This window comes from Talpa europaea (assembly GCF_964194135.1).
Source record: "Talpa europaea genome assembly, chromosome: 3".
Classification (NCBI taxonomy): Eukaryota; Metazoa; Chordata; class Mammalia; order Eulipotyphla; family Talpidae; genus Talpa; species Talpa europaea.
Genome location: NC_140069.1, coordinates 131,094,558 through 131,115,897, shown reverse-complemented (window position 1 = coordinate 131,115,897; position 21,340 = coordinate 131,094,558). Strand labels below are relative to the sequence as shown.

The following is a 21,340-nucleotide window of genomic DNA, read 5'->3' as shown; positions in this document are numbered from 1 at the left end:
CTCTCTTTTTGTATACATACACATGATAGCATGCTACACACACTATATTAAAGTTGCTTTTTTACCTTAATTCTCACCATAGAGATTTTTCTACATTACCTCCTGAAAGTTTCCTTGCGTTGGATTCTTAGGGCATTCATAATAAATTATGATAGCCCAGTGGCTTAAATAGTACAGATATATTCTCTTAGTTCTGGAGGCCAAAAGTCCTAATAAAAACATCAGAAATCCAAAATAAATAGAGGGCTAAGTGCCCTCCAAAGTTTCTCTGGAAGAATCCTTCCTGACTCTTCCTAGCTTCCATTGGAGCTGGCTGGCATTCCTTACATTCCTTAGCTTTCTTACCTGGTGCATCACTCCCAGTCTTTCTTGTCAAATGACTGTCCTTTGTGTCTCAAATTCAAATTTTCCTCTTTAAGGCGCTATTTAATTGTTTTATCTTTCATTACATGACATAAAATGGTTCATTTAAACTTGCTTCCCATGGGCCTTCCCAGTGGCATAGCGGGTTGAGTGCTGCGTTGTGAGGCTGTCCACTCTACAGTACAGGTTCAATTCCTGTCTGGCCAGGGAGATACCCACATGGTGCAGCAGACCTCTCCTGTCTCACCCACTGCTCCCCTCAGCAGTGCTTTCGGTCTGTCTGCCTGTTCTGCTTCCCACTTGTCTCTGGTGAATCCTCTCACCCTCCTGCACCTCTGGCCTGTACCCCAGCTATTGTATAAATAAAAAATAAATCTTTAAAAAAATAAACAAAAATAAACTTGCTTCCCATCAATGTATTTAGGAGGCTGACTTAAACATTTGTTATTTCACATGTATCTATGAAGATAAATTGCTTGAAATAGAACTTCTGACTCAAGTATGTGCATTTAAAATTTTGGTAGCTCTTGTTAAATTACCACCCATAAAGATTGTTCCCCTTTGAACAACTTATAACCATGTATGAGAGAAAGGGCTACAGAATTGTTATAATAATGATGGTTCTTAAAAATAGAAAAAAGATGATGTTGATAAGTTCAAGAGCTTAAAAAACAAAGTTACTTCATTCTGATTTTTAAAAAGACAAAGACTTTTCAAAATTAGGAATAATACAGGGATATATTTACATTGTGGGCAATTTTAAACGTAAAATGTGAAAAAATTTTATGCTGAGAAATGGCAAGTGAAAGTTGAAATTGATAACTTTAAATTTAAATATAATTCAGATTTTTTAAATTCTTGAGTTGTTTACCAAAATGGTTATGAACCTAGATGGTATATTCTCTCAAACTGAATTAGATCAAAAGTAGACCGATATCTCACAAAACAAGTACGGACTTCCAGTTTTATCTGTAAATATAGAAACCTCAGAAACAGTGACATGTAACAATTCAATGCATGATAAGAATTACTTGGCCATCTCAAACTGGTAAAGAAAATTAGAAATTGATATGCATTTTGTGTGTGTGGGAAATGATTACATATGTATGTAATATACAAATCCCTAACAGATTTGTGTTTTTGATTTAAAAATTTCAAGTCCAGAATTAAAAAAAAAATCTGACTTCTAGGCATTAAAAAGTGAAACATAAAACCAGTATAGTAGATCTCTGTTCTTTCTACCCCTTGCCCAAAAGACTCCTAGATTGGACTGTAAACAAACAAAGCAATGTACAGAAAATGAAAGAACAAATTCCAAGTAGAAAAAAAATACATGCTACTACTCCTGTTGCCCTGGTTCTTTGAATAATTTCGGAAACAGAGTGAGTGACACAAACTCATGATTATTTATTTGAAACTAGAGCTATTACTAACATTATTTAGTACTTCCTTTCTTATCTGACACCGGCAGACACCTTCTCTATAGACCTGCAGTGTTTTCTATTCAGATAACCTGTTCCTTCTTGTCCAGGCAGACTTCTTCAGACATGCAGAGAGACATTCCCATCTCAAACCAAATGTCTTTTGTCATTCCTTTATAGAGCGTGGCATAGCCCAGCTCATCTCTTAAAACCCTATGTAGTGCAGACCAGCTAATGTTTTAAGGATGAAATGGTGAGATTGCCCTGTGTCCATGTTTCCATCCTTATCACAGTGTAGCTTACCTAGCAGTCCAGCATAGCTCTTCTTTTCCCAGCACCCTAGCTTTTCATTCATTTATATTCATGACATCTAACATAAGCACAGTATTCTTTTAATGGCCTTTTTTCAAATCAGAGCAAAGATTGAGTAAATTCATAAAAGCTAGGAATTTATACGTAACAAAATGAAAGGAGATACTCATAAAAGCTTTTAGTGAGAGAGAAAATCTTTTCTTTCCCATGTAAGTTCTTTAGCTTGTCTAAAGATAATTAAATTGACACAAAATAGAGTGACAGGAAAAAAAAAAAAAACAATATGATTCGATATGTAAGGGGTGAGTGGGGAATGAGGATTTCCAGTGATTTGGAACTTAGAAAATCAGGAAAGTGACCCACTCAGCCAACCTTTATACCTTTTATACAAACAAAAAAAATTTGACAAGAATATAGCTTGGTTGTAGATTAGTAAAGAAGTAACAATGTTTGCTCACACAGCTTCTGGGCCCTGGTTTCAATCTCCATGATAAGGATGCCTTCGGCCCTTCTATTGAAGGGAAGGTTGTTCTTCACATGGGAATTTGACTCCTGTTTTCAAAGAAGAATCAAGAGTGCCTTTCTTGCACTAGTTGTTTCTTAAGTGATTTTAATTCAAAATACTCAATATGCCAAAGTGACATACATACCCTTAACCTCCTCATTATAGCAAGGTAATTACTAAATTATTTTAAATACCAACATTTTTAAAGCAACCCAAATAAAAGTGTTTGTCATAGCATATAATAATATGAAGCCTTTGAAAATTATATTTTAGAAGAATAAATTGTCTGAGAAAGTGTTTAACAGGAAACTAAAAATGAAAAGCACAATACAGTGCCAATTTGTTAAAAAGAAAAAAAATACATAAATACACAGAAGAAAAAAGATATATAATGTTGATTTTTTTCTAAGCTCATAGCTATGTGAATTTTTTTTCTTTATATTTTTTGCATTATTTACATGTATGCTGTTGCCCTTTTATAATTTAAAAAAAAAAACAGTTTAAAGTTCAGCATATACTTGGGAATATATTTAATGGCATTTATTTACATTACCATTATTACACTTTACCCTCTATGGCAGGTATGGGATGGCACCAGGACACCGTTCCCATCTTGGAGAGTGTTAATACAAGACCTTGCTCTTCACGGTGATTTAAATCATATCCATCGGCTGCAGAATCTGACAGTAGACATTGTAGTCTATGATAACCATGTTCAAGTGGCAAAATCTCTAAAGGTGATGTTGAGCAGCAAATATGTGTGTTGTTTTGTATTTTTATAAATTTGAGAGTAAACACATTTATAAATGACGTTTGAGATCTAGAATTCACCTCAAAATTCATTTGATTTTTTAATTTATAAGATGTGTATTTAAAATAAATTATTAGGAGGGCCTCCCTGGTGGCGCAAGGGGTTAAGCACAGCACTGTGAAGCTATCTGCAGCCTCTACAGCAGGAGTTCAATCCCCAGCAGGCCAGAGAACTACCTACATGGTGCAACAGACCTCTCCTGTCTTGCTTGCTGCTCTCCTCAGCAGTATATTTCAGTCGGTCCATCTGTTCTGTTCCCCACTCTGTCTCTGGTGAATCCTCTCACCCCCCTGCATCTCTGGCCTGCACCCCAGTTCTCCAACGTAAAAATAAAAACTTAACTTTGTTAAATCAATTTAATGAAATCTAATTTGCAGCTTTGTACTCATCACTTTAAAAAATTGTTAAGCCACCTCTAATATATATCATAAATTTCATGTCTGTGTTTGTGTACTGTACAGCTTATTAGAAATTCCTCACTGCTTTTGAGATAAAGTTTTTCAGGTAAAAATACACTATTTCTTTATGGTACTTCTTATTGGGAACATTTAAAAATTTTTTTTCATTTATTGTATCTTTTATTTGCAGAGATGAAAGTTAATAACAATAGCAGTAGAATTTGTTAAGCACTTCAGATATTGTTATTCAGATATTTGTTCAGCACTTTAACACTGTCATATACAGTAAGTACTCTGTTCATCCCCATTTTACAAAATAGAAAATTGAGACATTGGGAGATAAGGCCAAGATTTCACAGATGCTTGGGTGAAGCCAGTATTTGAATGTACAATGGCTGTTTCCAAAGTCAATCCTCTTAACATACTATACTGAAATGATTTTCTTGCAAGTAGCTGCCGCCCTACCTTTATAGAGTTACATACTCTGCTTATAGGAACAGAGCAGATTTATTTTAGATCTGCATTTTAGTTCTCCATTTTCCTTTGTAAATAAATGTTCTTGAAGGAAATATTTCTGCTGCACACTGTGTTACAAATAACCCCGCCCAAGTCAAATTTAATAAAGACCGTGTCCAGGAAGGTAATAACAGCATTTAGGTAATGTGCATGTTCAAACCTGACATATCAGAGAAATATTTGATACTTTTTCTCTGAGGCTATCAACAATTGATTAATTTATTTCAATAAAATGTGATGTAAATTCTAAATTCTTTTTTACTACAGATAGTTTTTTAATGAATGACAAATAATTGCCTTTTAGATTCTACATTCTGTATTTAATTCCTTTGTTTTTCCCTATGCTGCTTCGATATCTCTTTCTGTTGCCCACTCTTTTCTTGAAATCTTTGTTCTACCCCAAACAGCACCTAATGTAAAATAGTACTTTCCATAGTATAAGGATATAGTAAAAAAGATCTGCTGGTGAGTGAATGAATCACTGAATGCTGTGAATTTTTCAGCTCCCATTTTGTCATCTTTAGCCCACTAGAGGGTGCTGTGAGCACAAATAATTAAGAAAATGTAGGGTATTTAATTTTTTCTAACGATATCATGACATGTTATTTATCAGTAATATAACAGAAAAATGAAAAATATTTTCATGGTGTATAATAAGTAATGTGACTATAGGATTTTTTTTAAGGTACTTTGATATCACATTTGTTCTGTGACAACCTCTGTACCATTTCATTTTAAGAAATCCCCAGGGTCAGATGACATTGATAACAAATAAATTCTCCCCAGCACTTAGAGACAATTGTTTAAATTGCATTTTTTATGCTGAAATACATGGAACAAATGTATTTTCAGTGTATAAGAATAGGAATAAATGTGGATTTTTTTAAACAAAGAGAATACTTAAGACAATTATAGATAATAAATTGAATTCTGTGTATAATACATTTTACAGCCCAAGTTTTTCTTAACATTTTTCTTAAATCTTGGCTTTTAAGTAAGTGATCTTTTAAAAAAAAAGATTTATTTGTTTATTTATACAAGCACTGGGTACAGTCAGAAGCGCGGGAGGGTGAGAGAATTCACCAGAGCCAGAGCAGGGAACAGAATAGGCAGAGTGACGAAATACACTGCTAAGGGGAGTACCGGGCGGCAGGAGAGGTCTGTCGAGCCATGTGGGACCCTCACCAGCAGCTGGAGATAGAACCGGCGCTGCAGAGGCTGCGGGCAACTTGGCAGCCCAGCGCTCAACTGCTGTGCCACCAGGGGAGGCCCTTAAATAAGTGGTCTTATTCCCTAAATATTTTATACAAACACAAACTGATTTTTCAAATCTTTTGTCTAGAAATTGAATCAATATATTTTCAGTTCCCAGTCTTATCCGAACAAAATTTTAAAATAATCACAAAACGTATGTAGTCATAATTAGATTTTGAACTTTTGTGACGTAGGAGCTGTCATTGGTTTCTCAGACATATATAGGTCATTAAAAATATTGAACCTACAGGGAAGTTTCTTGACAGTTTTTAAAACATATTTAAATGATTTCCAAAGGGATAATGATTTCTTTTAGCCATATTGGCTTTATTTTTTTTATGTTTCTGTATTAAAATAGAATATTATAACAGTTTTTTAAAATATATATTTGTTTATTGTTTGGTTATGACTCACTTCTATTTTTGGCATCTTATCACTTTGCAGACAAGACTGAGCAGTTTTTGTCTATGATAATAGAGCATCTGGCACATTTCATAACATATTTCAGAAGCTTAAAAAAAAAATACAATGCTGCCTCCAGAAGGAATTTCTGGAAATAACAGCTTGTCATCACTGTAACCTATCTTTATAAATACATTCTCTCTTGGTCTTTACATTTTGTTTTATTATGAAAATGTGCTTGTAGAGAAGATAGTAAACACTCAGGTACCTACCATCCAAATTTAACAATTTAAACATTTCTAAGTGTTTGCTCCACTTTTTTCAGGCACTTTTAATTTTTAAAAAATAAAACTCTACACAGTGAACCCTCTTTGTACTTCTGCTTATTTTCATTTTTTTTTTTTTGCTTCCCAGTATCATCTTTTTGTTTATCCTAACATGTGAATATATGCCCACGCTCAGTCTTTTTTCACACTATAGTATCTCTGAAATGAGAATATATCTTCCATCTGAAAACATACATGTACACACATATTTGTACATATACACATATGTATGTACACACACACATTTTGGTTTTGTTACTGTGTCCTTAAGGCTAATAAAATCCTTTCTGATTAGTCAGAGTCCCTAGTTGTTCTGTGCCCCCAATTGGTAGTTGAATATTTTGAGTATCAGATATTGTTTGATCTTTCTCCATTTTCTAAATAATAATCTGTTTTCAGGTTGGAAGCTTTCTTAGAATTTATAGCCTCCATACCAAACTTCAATCGGTGAATTCAGAGAACCAAGCGACATTGTTAGCTTTAGAGTTTCATCTCCATGGAGGTACCAGTTATGGTCGGGGAATCAGAGTCTTGCCAGAAAGTAACTCTGATGTGGATCAGCTGAAGAAGTAAGCACATTACGTATGTATTTTAAAATTGTATATAAACATGAAGCTGATTGATAAGATGACATTTTTTCTGCAGTGGGGAAGGAGTATTTGATAGATTCCTCGTAGTTGATCCCCATAGTTTTTGCCATTATCCATTTTTTAAAATGAATGAACAAAATGAAACAGATCAAGTGATTGTAGGTTCAGTGAGCTAAACAGGAGCACAACTAGTGTTATAGTCTAAGTTTTCTAGCACTTATGTCTACTCTTTGACCTTACTCTCTTCTATCATTTGCCACCTTCTCCAAATAAAGCAACAAACTGTGGAAACTGGACATTAAAGTTTGGGAACCTTTATACATATCTGGGATTCTGAAAATAACCTTGAAAAATTAGGAAGCAGAGCCTGTATTTGATAAATAGGTAACAGAAAGTGTCTTGTACACACACACACAAACACACACACCCATCCATCCCTCAATTTTCGTGAGTTCTTGGTTTCTATGAATACGCCTTCACTGACCTTATTGACTTTGTTTTATGAAATTTGAAATTATATTCTTTCAATTATAGGGTTTTACAATCTGCAGATTTGACAGCCAGTCAGTGTTCAGATGGTATCTGTCAAGCAGAACTTGAGGACAGCTTTCCAACTGTTTCAAGTAAGGTCAATTTTAAAATTGGCAGTTTAGTTTCTGCTAAGTAAAATGGCTTTATCAACATTAAATCTTTTTTACTACCTTCTCTCTTTTTTGTTAACTCCGTATATTCATTATAAAGGAACACCCTATGTCTTGTGTCCTGTTCAAAAGTAAACAGTAGTCCTTTAATTATGTAATTACAGTTTCAAATTGGTGTGGTAAGAATTACTTGATTTATGCATGTAGCATTTCTGTGTGTGTGTGTGTGTGTGTGTGTGTGTGTTTGTGGTATACATACATTCAGTAAAATTCTATCATGTTCCCAAGCAAACATTTGCTTGTCAGTTTTCTTGCCCTGGATTCTTAGACCATTTGTTAGTGATGTTGAGGAAGAAGCACATATATGGTACCACACAAAATAAGTTATTGAAATATAAATATTATTATATGTAGTAAAATGTTATCTAAAGTAATTGCAAAATGAATGCTTATTTAAATATCAAATTCTTTGTTTTAGAATGCGTCATTAAAGTAGCTGTATTTATTACTTGTGCTTTTTTATTAAAATCCCATTTTTCATTTTTTGAGGTCATTATTTTTATCCACCTCTCCCTTTCTTTCATATTGTATTTTTTCAGCATAATTAAAACTTTGAAGCATCCAGAAAAGGTGAAGCAATTGTGCAATCAAAAGTTACATACCCACTACCTAGATTCTCAGCTAACATTTTACTTTATTTCCTCTGTCATATATCTACCTACTTCTCTTCATTCATCGCCCATCTTATTTGTTGATGCATTTCAAAGTACAAATTGCAAACATTAGTATACCTCCTAAATACTTCAGAATGAATATTTTTAACTAGAGTGCAGTATTTGTTTAGGATAATGTATTTTAGGTAAAATTGTATACAATGAAATGGACAACCTAAGCGTACTATTCCATGAGTTATGTCTAAATACATAAACCCATGTACCCTCAGTTTTAGAAAATTAACATTATCACAAAAGATTAACTCCTGTGCTTCCCAATCCACACATGCTCCACCTGAGAAGTTTTTGTATTTTTCCATCATAGATTAATAGTGCCTACCTAGAATTTCAAGTAAATCAAATAATACATAGTATTATACATACTGTGTTTTTGAGATTCATTCATCCATATTGTATATATGAATAGTTTGCTTCTTTGTCAAAAATCAAATGTGGATTTATTTCTGGGCTTTTCATCCTTACTTACTAGTATGATCTCAAGTAGGCTTTTTTTCCCCTCATACTAATTTCAAGTTATTGCAGCAGCATTTATTGAAAGATTTTTGTTTTCCCTTAAGATTCCTTTGTTGCCTTTATCAAAAAATCAAATGTAAATGATTTTTTTCCCTAGGCTTTCTATTTAATTACATTGATCGATTTATCCCTCTTTATGCTGGTACCATCATGTCTGGAGTCTTAAAGTTATGTAACATAAGTCCTGCAACTTTTTCTTTCTCAAGATTTTATTTGATTCTAGAATTTTTGCATTTACCCTTAAGTGATAGAGTCTCCTATTTCTATGTTAATCTTATGAAATTTTGATTAGGGTTATATGAATCTGTAGATCAAGATGGAGAGAATTGATATCCTAGCAATATTGATCCTTTTAACCCAATGACATGGCAATGGGTTAGATCTTTGTTTAGATTCTCTTCAGTTTCTCAGCAATATTTTGTCATTTTTAGTGTCATGTTGCTTTTTCAATGGCTTTTAAAGGTGAATAATTTTTTTGTTCTCCTTCCTACAGGTACTGGATCTGTATCACTATATGAGGTTGAAAGATGCCAGCAATTATCAGCTACAAGTAAGGCCATATGTCATGTTTGAAATATGGATGTATTAGTGCATATCATAAAGCCTTACTCACCAGCTAGTTTATTCATCTCTAATAGCAAGAGCAGATATCCATGAGGCTAAACTATATCCACATATATTTCTGTGTTTCTTTTTTTTTAAGATTTATTTATTTATGCATACAGAACTGGGGTGTAGGCCAGAGATGTGGCGGGTGAGAGCATTCACCAGAGACAGAGTAGAGAACAGAACAGGCAGATCTACTGAAATCCACTGCTGAGGAGAGCAGTGGACGAGTCAGGAGAGGTCTGCTGCGCTATGTGCGTTGCTCCCTGGCCGGGGATCAAACTCATGCTGCAGTTGGCTGCGGATAGCTTCATATTGCAGTGTCCTAACCCCTTGCGCCACCAGAGAGGCCCCGATTTCTGTGTTTCTTTGGCTCTTCTTACCTGTGTGCCTGACATTGTGGTAGTGAACCTTAGAAAATAGCCTTCCACATTGATAATTAATAAAACTCAAATTAAATTTTATTGTATACATTTGGTCCAGAAGGATTTATATCATAAATATACTTACGGTTCCTCTAGATTACTCTAATCTAAAAATTCTTTATAGTTCTTACAGATCATCAATATTTGGAGAAAACCCCACTGTGTGCTATTTTGAAACAAAAAGCTCCCCAACAATATCGCATCCGAGCAAAATTAAGGTCCTACAAGCCCAAAAGGCTCTTTCAGTCAGTTAAACTTTATTGTCCTAAATGTCATTCACTGTAAGTATTTTTCATAATAAAGCAGAAATTTTTATTGTGTAATATTTGTGTATATTATACATTATTATAGGTATTTTAAGTCCTGGCAATGAGTGTATTTTGATTTTATATGTTACATTTTGAAAGAAATTTTTTTGAAGTAACATTGGTTTATAGCAACGTGTATTATTCAGAGAAATAGGGTCATACCTCTTCAGATGTATGTAACCACACTATACCATCACCAAGGCACTTGTAGTTCTCCACCAGAATTTTTTCAAGGGAAATACTAAATTCTTAGAAAGTATCCTTCTGATTTTTCTTTGAAATGAGAATAAGCACCATTTTCAGGTAAAAATTCAATCTAGTAGCTCTGGTAAATGCAAGCAAATAATAAAAATATGTAAATATTTGTGGAGACTCTCATTTGCTACAAAAATCTTTAAAGTAAACCATTATTAATTAAAATTCTTAAATAGATAACAACCCTGATTAGTTGACACTTCTACTGATAGAAGAAGCCTATTGGAAAATTTTTTGTCCTAACTACACTAAAGTAGATATAATTTCAGTTTTTGTTAGTAATTTGTAATTTTTGTCTCCAAGTTTTTATTCCAAAATCAAATATTGTCTAAAAATATAAATAAATTTGTAAGACATTAGAACAAGTATGTGCTACTTAATTAGCTCAAGACATACTCTAAAAATTACTTTTAGTTCTTTTTTATGCAATTTTCTTATCTTCCCTGTAAATATGTAATAATGATGTTTAGTGATTTAGGTAATTGATCACATCATGCTGTGCACTGGATGCCATAAATCAAGTTTTTACTGTAATAGCTATAATGTATAAATAGCATCTCTGTGATATTTGCATGTATTTATATTGTTGGTATACTTCTGTGCATAAATAATATGCACGTATTTTCCCCTCCAAAACTTAAGTATCAGCAGATCTCCTTAAATGAAATAGGGGTACTGTTTTACCCATTTGAGTTTCAATATACAATAGATGAGATTAAAATATAAGTAACTGATTTTACCTAATTCTTAAAGTGTTATCAAATTTCAGTCCGTTAAATTATATTAAAATTATATAACTTTGTTAAACAAAGCCATTCCATATGATTATTTTAAAAAAAAAGGAAATCATCTCAGAAAGTGTAAGAAGTATTATCTAAAGTTATACGTCTAGTTAGTGAGAAAAAACAGGGCAAGGACACAGATCTTTTGATTCTAAATTAGGTCCTTTCTTCTATATCATTCTTTTCCATGTGGCTTTTAAAAATTACTGTTCTAGATTAAAAGGAATTGAAGGGAATATTGGTTTGTAAAATAGGAATCTTATGACATTGATATTATTCAAGTAGTAAGTAGATTTTTAACTGTGAAGACAGGACTGCATTCCTTAGAGAGAACAAATGGGTGATAGAATAATTATCAGTTCCCTTGGCATCACAAAACCATGCAGGGAAGTTGGCTGGTATTTAATGTAGTTTATGATATGGATATACTCAGCCATGAAATACCGTCAATTATCTTTTATTAAATGTGAATCATTTAATATGCAAAATGATTTATCTCCTTTTTTTCAAAACTAGCCTATGAGCATATAAACAAGTTTTTAAAATTAGAAACTTTGTTAAATTGGGAATTCCAAGCTTATATTGATTGTTCTGTGTTATTTCACATCACTGATTTTAGGCAAGAAGTTCCACATGAGGGTGAATTGGATATAATTTTGCAAGAGGGTGCAACAAAAGCCCCAGATATTAGACTACAAAATACACCATTATATGATTCAAAGATGTGGACTACTGAAGATCAAGGAGAACGAAAAGTAGCTGTTCATTTTGTGAAAAATAATGGTGTTCTTCCACTTTCAAATGACTGTTCAATTTTGATAGAAGGTAAGATTTTAAGTTACTGTTTTATTAGAATACACCTTTTTTTGTGTCTTTCACTGTTTAATTATTGTTACATATATTTTAGGGGCAACCTAGGACACATACATCAAGTAAATTTCATAAAATGGAATTTTGTATAACAACTATATTCAAATGTATACATAAGTACACTTATACGTAAATTTATTTGAATTCATTTTGAAATTACACATTAAAGCTAAGTGTTAATATTTGTCCGTACTGTTGGAAAACTACATGTAATCTTAATAATATCCAAACTTTGTTGAGCAGGGTAGAGATCAAGAGGCTGCTTGCTGTCTACAGTTGATATTATTTTCGCCTCTGGATGTCACTGTTGTTTCATAGAAATGCAATGAAAGTCTTCTTTTGATATCTATTGATAAATCAAGTAAGGATTCCTTGAAAGAAGTAAAAATAACTACATGTGTTTTAACAGAATGAAACTTTGAGTCATATTTACTTCTGCATTTCCTTTCCATTTTATGTTATTTTTAGCTAATGTTTAATATATAAACCACATATTTTTCCAATAACAAATTTAATGTTTCATTATTTTACTGGAGATTTTTTTTAATAATATCCTATAATGAAACGAAAGTATTTTTAATTTATATTACTAACATCTTTCTGTTTATGTATGTAATAGTCATTTTAGAAAAAAATGTGTATACATGCCTATAAACATTGTTATTTTCATGAACTTCTTTTATTTTAATATATTCTAGGGTGCCAGAAGTTATTTTAATTACTTCTGTGTTTTTATTTAATCATCACAACAATCCTATGCAGCTGATACTATTATAAGCAATTTTTGAGAAAACTGAGGCACTGAGAAGTTTAATTCTGTTCTGTTTTTTGATATAGTAACTCTGTGCTGAACTTTATCTCTCTCCCAGATAAATTATAATTATGGGCACAAGAAATTTAGTAGATATTGCCCAATTACTTGCTAGTAGAAGTTATTCTAATATGAATATATACTTTCACTATATGAGATTACCTATATTCCTGCCCTCATGAGTATATACTAGAATTTTAAAATATTTGTCTACTTTGATGAGTGATAGGTGGCATTGTACTCCATTAGCTATATTTTAAGCTATACCAGAAGGTAGATGTAACCACAGCCACATACAGATGTCCACATATACAAATAGAGTAGGACTGTTTTCATACCCTAAGAATAAAATAAAACAGGGTTCTAGCAGAGATCCTATTTCTTTTATCTTTGTTGTGTCTATAGATTTGTGTCCTTATTAAATTGTAAGGGCAGAATTCAAGGGTATTTTATCAATATATCTTCAGCACCAGGGGTCCACGGGTAGCACACCTTGCTTGTAACTTGTTCTTAGTAACTATTTACTGAATAAATAAATACATCCAAAGTAATAAAAACATCATATTGCAGAGCTTTTTAATGAAAGTGTCTATGAAACCACCTTTAAATTTAAAAGGATTTGATAAAAATATGTGCTATTTTTATTTGATCATATTTCTGAGTATATGAACTCTAGCATTGGCTGGAACTTAAAGGCAGTATGATCACATTCCACTTAGGAACCTATTATATCAGAAATTGAGTTGGAATTATAGATAGATGAGCCAAAGAAAACAGTATTTACACAATCATTCTTAGGAGACAAGGATCATCGGGTACGCATGATAGTTTTAATGTCCATCCTGTCATAAACTTAGGGGAAAGTGTGATCTTTTCTTAGGCAAAATAAACAAACACTATATATGAATTCATACTACATGATCTATCCTTTGCTGATACATTTAAATTTGATGTTAACCTGAAAGTTAAAAGATTTATTTTAAACTCAAAACAAAATTTTCCTAGATACTAGTATTGTAGAACAAATTTAATAATACAAATTCTGTCATAATGTGACTCTCAATTTTATTGTCTTTTGATTACTTGAATCAAAGTGTTTCTGGCATTAGAACAAATTTGATTAAATTTAGGAAGATGGTTAAAATTTCAAAAGTTTAAGATTTTGTTGTAGTGTCAGCATTTTTGCATGCACAATGGGTTTCTTTAATCAATGTGTAGAATGCTAAGTTTACAAATTATTATTTTCAGAATAAGTATATTAAATTTATAAATTCATGGTTTTCATTGACTTTTTTCTGTCAATCCTGTTACTGTCCCTTGTGTATTACTTCATAGATTCTTTGTTTTGTCTGCATTATATTTGTAGTACTTGAAGTGTGTGTGTATTCTCTTTCAATAGGTGGTACACTCAGTGAAATCTGCAAACTCTCAGATAAGTTTCATAGTATAATTCCTGTGAAATCTGGCCATGAAGAACTGGAACTCTTAGACCTCTCAGCACCATTCCTTATACAAGGAAATCTACATCACTATGGGTATGTTTTCAGTTCTAGAAAGTTTTAGAATTAAAAACTGCTTAAGATTATTTTTATTGTTTTATCACACTAGTTTATATAAACTATTCATTGTACTAAATTTTTTGGTATATATCTATTCATTTGATTATACATATATATATATATATATATATATATGAGTGCCTATAATGTGCCATAATGTCCTATGTACAAGGCTACCCCATTGAGATATTTTAAATACAGAAAAATGTCAAAAATTTACATTGTAAATTCCTCCAGAACTTTTGTACCTTCTGTTTAGATATAGAAGAAACTCTTCCCATACCAGCCCCCGCTCCCTTTCTTCCCTTTTGGCCATCACTTTCTCAAACTTGGAGTCAGTCCTTCTCAATAAGTATTTCTATGTTCTTGCTATTTGTGTGAATTTTAAGCAATATTGCATATTAGCTTGGATTTTCAAAATTTATGCCAAATATTCCATACTATGCCTACTCTTTGCAACTTGCTTTTTCTTCAATATTATTTTCAAGATATATTTATATTAATGTATACTTATATACATTACATATAAATCTGTACACTATATAGATTTCATATTCATTTTAATGTCTATGAAGTATTTTATGAATGTCACTACTAACCCATTTTTCTATTAATGGATGTATGTTCCTTCCATTTATTTCATTTACGACTGTGCTTAATGCTAAATGAAGTCCTTTTGAAAGTTTTTGGCATATTTCCTTTGTTACCAGATAGGTAGATCACAACCGGTGTTATTCTTATATTTTTAATGCTGTTTAATGGCATTTTTTTATGTTCATTTGATGAAATTGTTAAGTATATTCAAAACTTTTTTTCCTTTGCAATTTTGTTGGTATAAATACTTCTTACAGAGTGCTTAATATCCTCTGTGATTATGAGTCTGTGACATTTTACTTTGTCAATGTTAGCATTATGTGTTTGAAATTCCCAGTAGTTCATTTAGGTTCAGTATTTTATCTTCTAGATAAATTAATTGTTCTGCATATTTTTACATAATGACTTCATCTAATTATAATTTTTGGCCCTAATGTTTATTTTCATCTCCTATTTTTATTGCTTTGTTCTAGTTATTCTTTTTCTGGAGTGGGGTTTGGTAATTACCAGTTACTCCTTTGCTTTCACATTTCTTTGTTTTTATATTTTATATTAATTAAATACATGTGAGTAGATTTTAGTTGTTTTGTTAACAACTAACTACTGATTTGTTAACAACTAACAACTATTTTTTTTTTAAATACAGATACATTTAGTTTTCATTTCTGCATTTTGTGCTGTTTTCCACTTTCCACTATTCTTTTCAACTGTATTATCTTTTGTATTGAGGTAACAACATTGGTATACAGTACTGTATATGACACACGGTTATAGATTCACACCTCTTTGGATGTATGTATGTTACCATACTACACCCACCACACTTAATATTTTCCTTTCAATATCTCCTAAACATTACAATACTTATAATAAATAAACTGCACTGCTTACAATGTGTTTGTACATAAGTAAATCAAAATAGTATACTGAGTAAAGTGTAATTTTAGTATATTGTGTAGTTTTAATTTGATTTATATTGCAGTAGGTAATTATAGTGTTAGGCATCATCAACTATGAACCTCTATGTGTTCACTCACTATAGTACCCAAAATTTTGCTAATGTTGATTTTTTTAAATATAGGCTATATTTAAGATGTTGGCCATTATATATTGCTCAGAGAGTCATCAAAGAAAGTACCTCAGAATCTTTTTTTGATTTTCCAAATAAGGAAACTAGTTGAAATAACAACCTGGACCTAGAACCTGACTCAATCTCAGTTAATAGTGTTTATTCAGGACCATACCATCCTTTTTAGTTTATTCAGTTGTAAAAGACTTATTTTTTAATATAATTACATTTATAACATGCAAATTATAATATGGAAGGTGCCATACTCTTTTATTTGATAATATTTAAACCATGCATGCTTAAACAGCAAAAATAAGTTATAATAATTAAATGGGTTGTAACAACAAACTAATTATAATAAATTTTAAATGATTTTTTCTTTTATTTCAGATGTAAACGGTGTTCCAATTTGAGACCAATACAAAATTTAGATTCCCTGGTTGATAAAGTATCATGGGTTCCTTCTTCTGTGGCAGAAGGTTAGATCAGTTTCTGTGTTCTGCAACTTTAACTGTCTTTATAAAAGGTGATCTCATAGATTCCATTTCATAATTTGTGAATATATTTAAACCAGTTCAAAGCCTGGGTTAAAGTTTAATTATTCTTAAAACTACTCACAGTGATTATAATAGAAATACAAAATAAAAATTTAAAAAAAAATTGAAAATTACTTTCAAATTATTCCTTTATCTTTTAATCATTACATTTTAATCAACTGTAATTTTAGTATTAATCATTAATTGTAAATAAAGAGTCTGAAAAATCTCAGCATTTCATGGGATTGAAAGCAGTTTTAGAGAAAGCTATTCATTTCTACCCAGTAGAAGTCTTTACCTGGAACAAGAACCTTGTTATGTTACTTCAAAATCAAAAGGACTGCTTTATCTCACATGGCACAGCAGACCATGTAGTCATCCAGCTTTGACTTAAAGCTCTTTAAGTAACAAGGCATATATTACATTTTACAGCAACACATCGCCTTCATTTTTAGGTAATTCTTAGTAGTGAAGCAAAATCTGCCTAACATAGGCCATTTTCTGTCTCCTAGAATTAGAGTTAATTAATTAGAATTAATCTATTCCCTCTCCTATAAAATCAACAGACTTGGTAAAGTTGAACCTTGAGAATATTATTTACTTTCTTCTTTTGAAATTCTCTTCTAAAGTTATTTACATATTAATATATTGTATATGCTGCTCTGAGTTCCCCTCATTTATTAGCATCTCACATCTATTTTTATAATTTTTGCCATGTGGATTGCACTCTGGCCAGCCTGGGATCAAGTGCAGTCTTTAACCCCTGCACCACCATTGAGGCTCCTAAAATACATTAATTTTTCAAAAAGTTGCTCGTAAATATGTTCCCTATGTAGGTATAAAGTAATGTTCCAAAATGAACCCACAAAATGAATTTATATATTGGTATTGGAAAACAAAAAGTATATATATATAGTTTTTCTTTATCTCTATTTTAGTAAACAAAATTAACAGGAACATACTATCATACAACTTTTACTCTAGTTTTATGTGGTTTAATCTTTTTTTCCTTTACTAGTGCTAGGTATTGTACCCCTTGAACATGTGTTTGTGATGACATTTACTCTTGATGATGGAACAGGAGTAGTGGAAGCATATCTCATGGATTCCGTAAGTAACAGGAGTAATGAAGATATTTCTAACTAAAAAATAATACTTTTTTGAATTTTAACATACTTTTATTATCACCTTTATTACTGTAAAGATTTAACAACCTAGAAAAATGTAGACACAAAATTAAATTGTCTACATAATTTATCTTCCTTTGATTAGACATTATAAATTTAATATCCAAATAATAAATAATTGAGGGATAGGAATTTGAGAAGAAAGTCTTTATACCCTGAAAAAGTTCTGCTTCAGGAGCTAAAGGTATAGCCACACCATCCAGGAATTATTTGTCAGCATTTCACCAGGGTTTATAAGACTCCACATTTAATATTACAGAAAACACAATTACTTTGCTATGGATATAATTATATTGTGTAAAGCTAGTTAACTGGTTGAAAAAAAAAACCAGCTTTAATTTCTGACAATTCCAAGTTTGGGGGTTTCTAAAACCACCCTCATTTCTAGTACTAATTAAAAGTTCAGAGGTTCATGAGACCACTCTTTGATGCAATAATTTACCAGAAAGACTCAAAGATCTTATCCAAAGCTATTATACTCACTGTTAAGGTTTATTACTGCTGAAGAACAGTTAACTAAATCAACCAAAGGAAGTACATAGAGCAGAACCTAGGAAAGTTTCAAACTTTCCAAGTGGAGCAACCAGTTGTCCACTACTCCTACAGAAGGAGACAGAATTAATTTCCTTGCAGTGGTAACAGTTCACGTGGAATATTGCCAACTGGAGAAGCTCAGCCATCTTGTAGTTATAATTGACTGCCCATTTGGCTAACCTAAGTTTGTAATCATAATATATGCTCCAAATGCTTCACCATAAAACACATTGTTAGTCTGTCTAATACTGTCCTACCTGGCAGGACATTCTAAATGCTTAGAGATTACCAGCAGTAATCAAGGACAAAGGCCCGACCTCTCATTTAAGGAGAGAATTTTTCTCCTACATAAACATTTCATTTATCCACCTATTAAATAACTATTATCAATCTATAAGAAATATTTACTCTGACAACAGCACTGATATATACATATATGTGTGGCAGTTGATCCTTGAACAAGTGTGCATACATATATATGTTTCACTGTTGTTAAAGTAGTAAATCCAATTTTAGAGTTTAGATTAGCATTCAAATTAATGAAATCTATAGTCTTGATAAAGTGAAATAATTAGATTATTTAATGAGTATTGAAATATTTCTAATTATGACCTTAAAAAACATTAATATCATTTTTTTTTTCTTATATAATTTTTTTGAAGGACAAATTCTTCCAAATTCCAGCATCAGAAATTCTGTACAATGATGACCTTCAGCAAAGTTTGGATATGATCATGGATATGTTTTGTCCCCCAGGAATAAAAATTGGTAGGCAATAATATTTTGACAATTCATTACTTTTCTTGAAATAGCACCTGGCATGTATCTAATCTGTGATCTTTTAGAAGTATGAATCTGAATCCAAATAAATTGCTAAGTAGTAAGTGATTACTGTATGATCTGCATTTTGATGAAGGTGATGGCAGAGATAAAATAGGTATGAATCATAATCCTTTACATTAGAACATTTTTTTAATATTTTGAAATATAGTTTGTGGAGACAGTTGTGATTATAAAGCCATTTATTTCTGTATTTATTCATATAAACATTTTAGTTGGAATTATACCAACTAGGATGGACTTTTGACAAGAAACATTTCCTATAACAAACTCCATTTAACCAGTTTAATTTGTGATGAATTTTCCACTCAATATTGTACTAGTTTAGACTATTATAAGTTTTTTAATTTTAATAATTACTTTTACTTATGATATTTCCTGTATACCATTTGATTCATCAACCATATCTTCAGATCAAAGTGTTTTGATTGTATCTCTGAGTCTTGCTTTTGTGTACATTATTTCTGTTTACATTGAAACTTGGACGTGTAACTCATATTTAGACAATTTGACTCTTCTTAGCAGTTTTCATCAACAACAGATTTAACCAGTTTGCAGATCCAACTGTTGTCGGTGGACTTTCATAGGTTATTCTTAAATCAGGTTGTATTTTCTCCTGGTCAATCATTATGTTTTATAGCTATTCCAAAATGATAATTTGTGTACAACTATAAAAAAGTTTAACTTTTATTTGATGTCAGTTTTAATTTTGTTGGGTGTTTAGATTAATTAGGATAGACTTAGGGGAACTAAAACTCTGTATCCAAAATCATGGACTGATAAACTTTGGATACCTACTGCCAGATTACTTTTCAAGAATATCTGACCTTATAGTTACCAGCAGTGTAGGAGAGTGACAATATCCCTGACCCTTCCTTATCAATATTGAGCTCTATATTATATGTCTTTTAAACTTAAACTTAAAGAAACATTAATAAATTGTTCTAGAAATAGGTTCACCATGGTCACATCCAAAGCTTAGACATGGCATTCATGACTACCAGTATTGCCTGGTCTCAGTGCCTGTTACTTAATGGGAGTTTGAGCTAGATAGTGTGAGGCTTGTGCTTATTTGAACTTCAGGTTCAGTTTCTTTGCAGTCAAATGAAGGAAAAAAACAAAACAGAGGTCAGTAGGCTTGGAAACAGCAGGGAAAAAAGAAGTAAAAATTGAATACTCATGATTTTTTATTGGATGGTTACTTTTTACTGCACTATTTACTAGCTTTAGTGAATCACATGACTAACTGTAACTTTGTTACCAAACATTTTGAAAACCTCATAATTACTCTTTTCTATTACTGAGGAAAAAGTCAAATTCGTCACAATTGGTGCAAGACAAAATCTAAATCCAATTTGTATTTGGAAGAACAGATGTTAAATTTGATATTTATTTACTTTTCAAACTAAATTAAATATGTTAATTTTTCTAACTAAACACTGTGCTCATATATGTATTTTAGAATTATTTGTTTAATATTAATGGTCAAAGAGCTTGTTCTTTTTCATTTATAGATGCGTATCCATGGTTGGAATGCTTCATCAAGTCATATACTGTCACAAGTGGAGTGGAACAGAAAATTTGCTATCAGATTTGTGATACCACCATAGCAGAAGATCTTATCTAACATTGCTATTCAGCATAACATATGTAATATATTGTAATTTTAGAAAACATTCCTATTTTCTCTGAGATTGCTTAAAATGTAAAAGATTTATCTCCCTAGTTTGTTTTCCATGTTAACCACTGTTTAAAATTTTTTTGACAAATAGACATGTTTTAAAGCCTTCTCAGTTCAAAATGTTCCTCTTACTCAAGATATCCAGTATGATGGCTACTAGGGATGTAAAAGAAAATTCATTGAATAAATACTGTTTCCATTTACTCTTTGCAGTCCTTCCAGAGAGCCGTTTTGTTTCTCTACACTAAAGATCACTTCACTATTGATTGTTGTATATTATCAGTCTTGGATTTCTCTTCCATCCACCATCCCTGGTTACACTTTGTTGCTTTTCCTGACCTGATTTTTTGTTTGTTTGTTTGTTTGTTTTTTAATCAGCATTGTTGGTGACTATCATGCTTATGGATTAGAAAATGTCCTTACTCAAATCTCTCAGCTTTTACTAACATGGCGTCTAGGGGTCTAGTTGTTCGTGGTTTTTGTTTTTGTTTTTTTCT

General features: G+C 31.7%; 1 protein-coding gene across 1 annotated transcript in view; it reads left to right on the top strand.

The window, feature by feature from the left end:
- POT1 (protection of telomeres 1) overlaps positions 1-20,789 on the top strand; it is a gene marked incomplete at its 3' end in the record, with an annotated part of 44,405 nt that extends 23,616 nt beyond the window's left edge. Inside the window, exons 9-19 of the mRNA XM_084230374.1 lie at positions 3,183-3,338; positions 6,708-6,877; positions 7,433-7,521; positions 9,280-9,336; positions 9,942-10,098; positions 11,782-11,987; positions 14,243-14,378; positions 16,456-16,544; positions 17,620-17,711; positions 18,985-19,090; positions 20,677-20,789. Of these exons, the coding sequence (XP_084086500.1) occupies positions 3,183-3,338; positions 6,708-6,877; positions 7,433-7,521; positions 9,280-9,336; positions 9,942-10,098; positions 11,782-11,987; positions 14,243-14,378; positions 16,456-16,544; positions 17,620-17,711; positions 18,985-19,090; positions 20,677-20,789 (1,371 nt within the window). The remainder of the gene's footprint in view (positions 1-3,182; positions 3,339-6,707; positions 6,878-7,432; positions 7,522-9,279; positions 9,337-9,941; positions 10,099-11,781; positions 11,988-14,242; positions 14,379-16,455; positions 16,545-17,619; positions 17,712-18,984; positions 19,091-20,676) is intronic.
- Between the last annotated feature and the right edge of the window lie 551 nt (positions 20,790-21,340).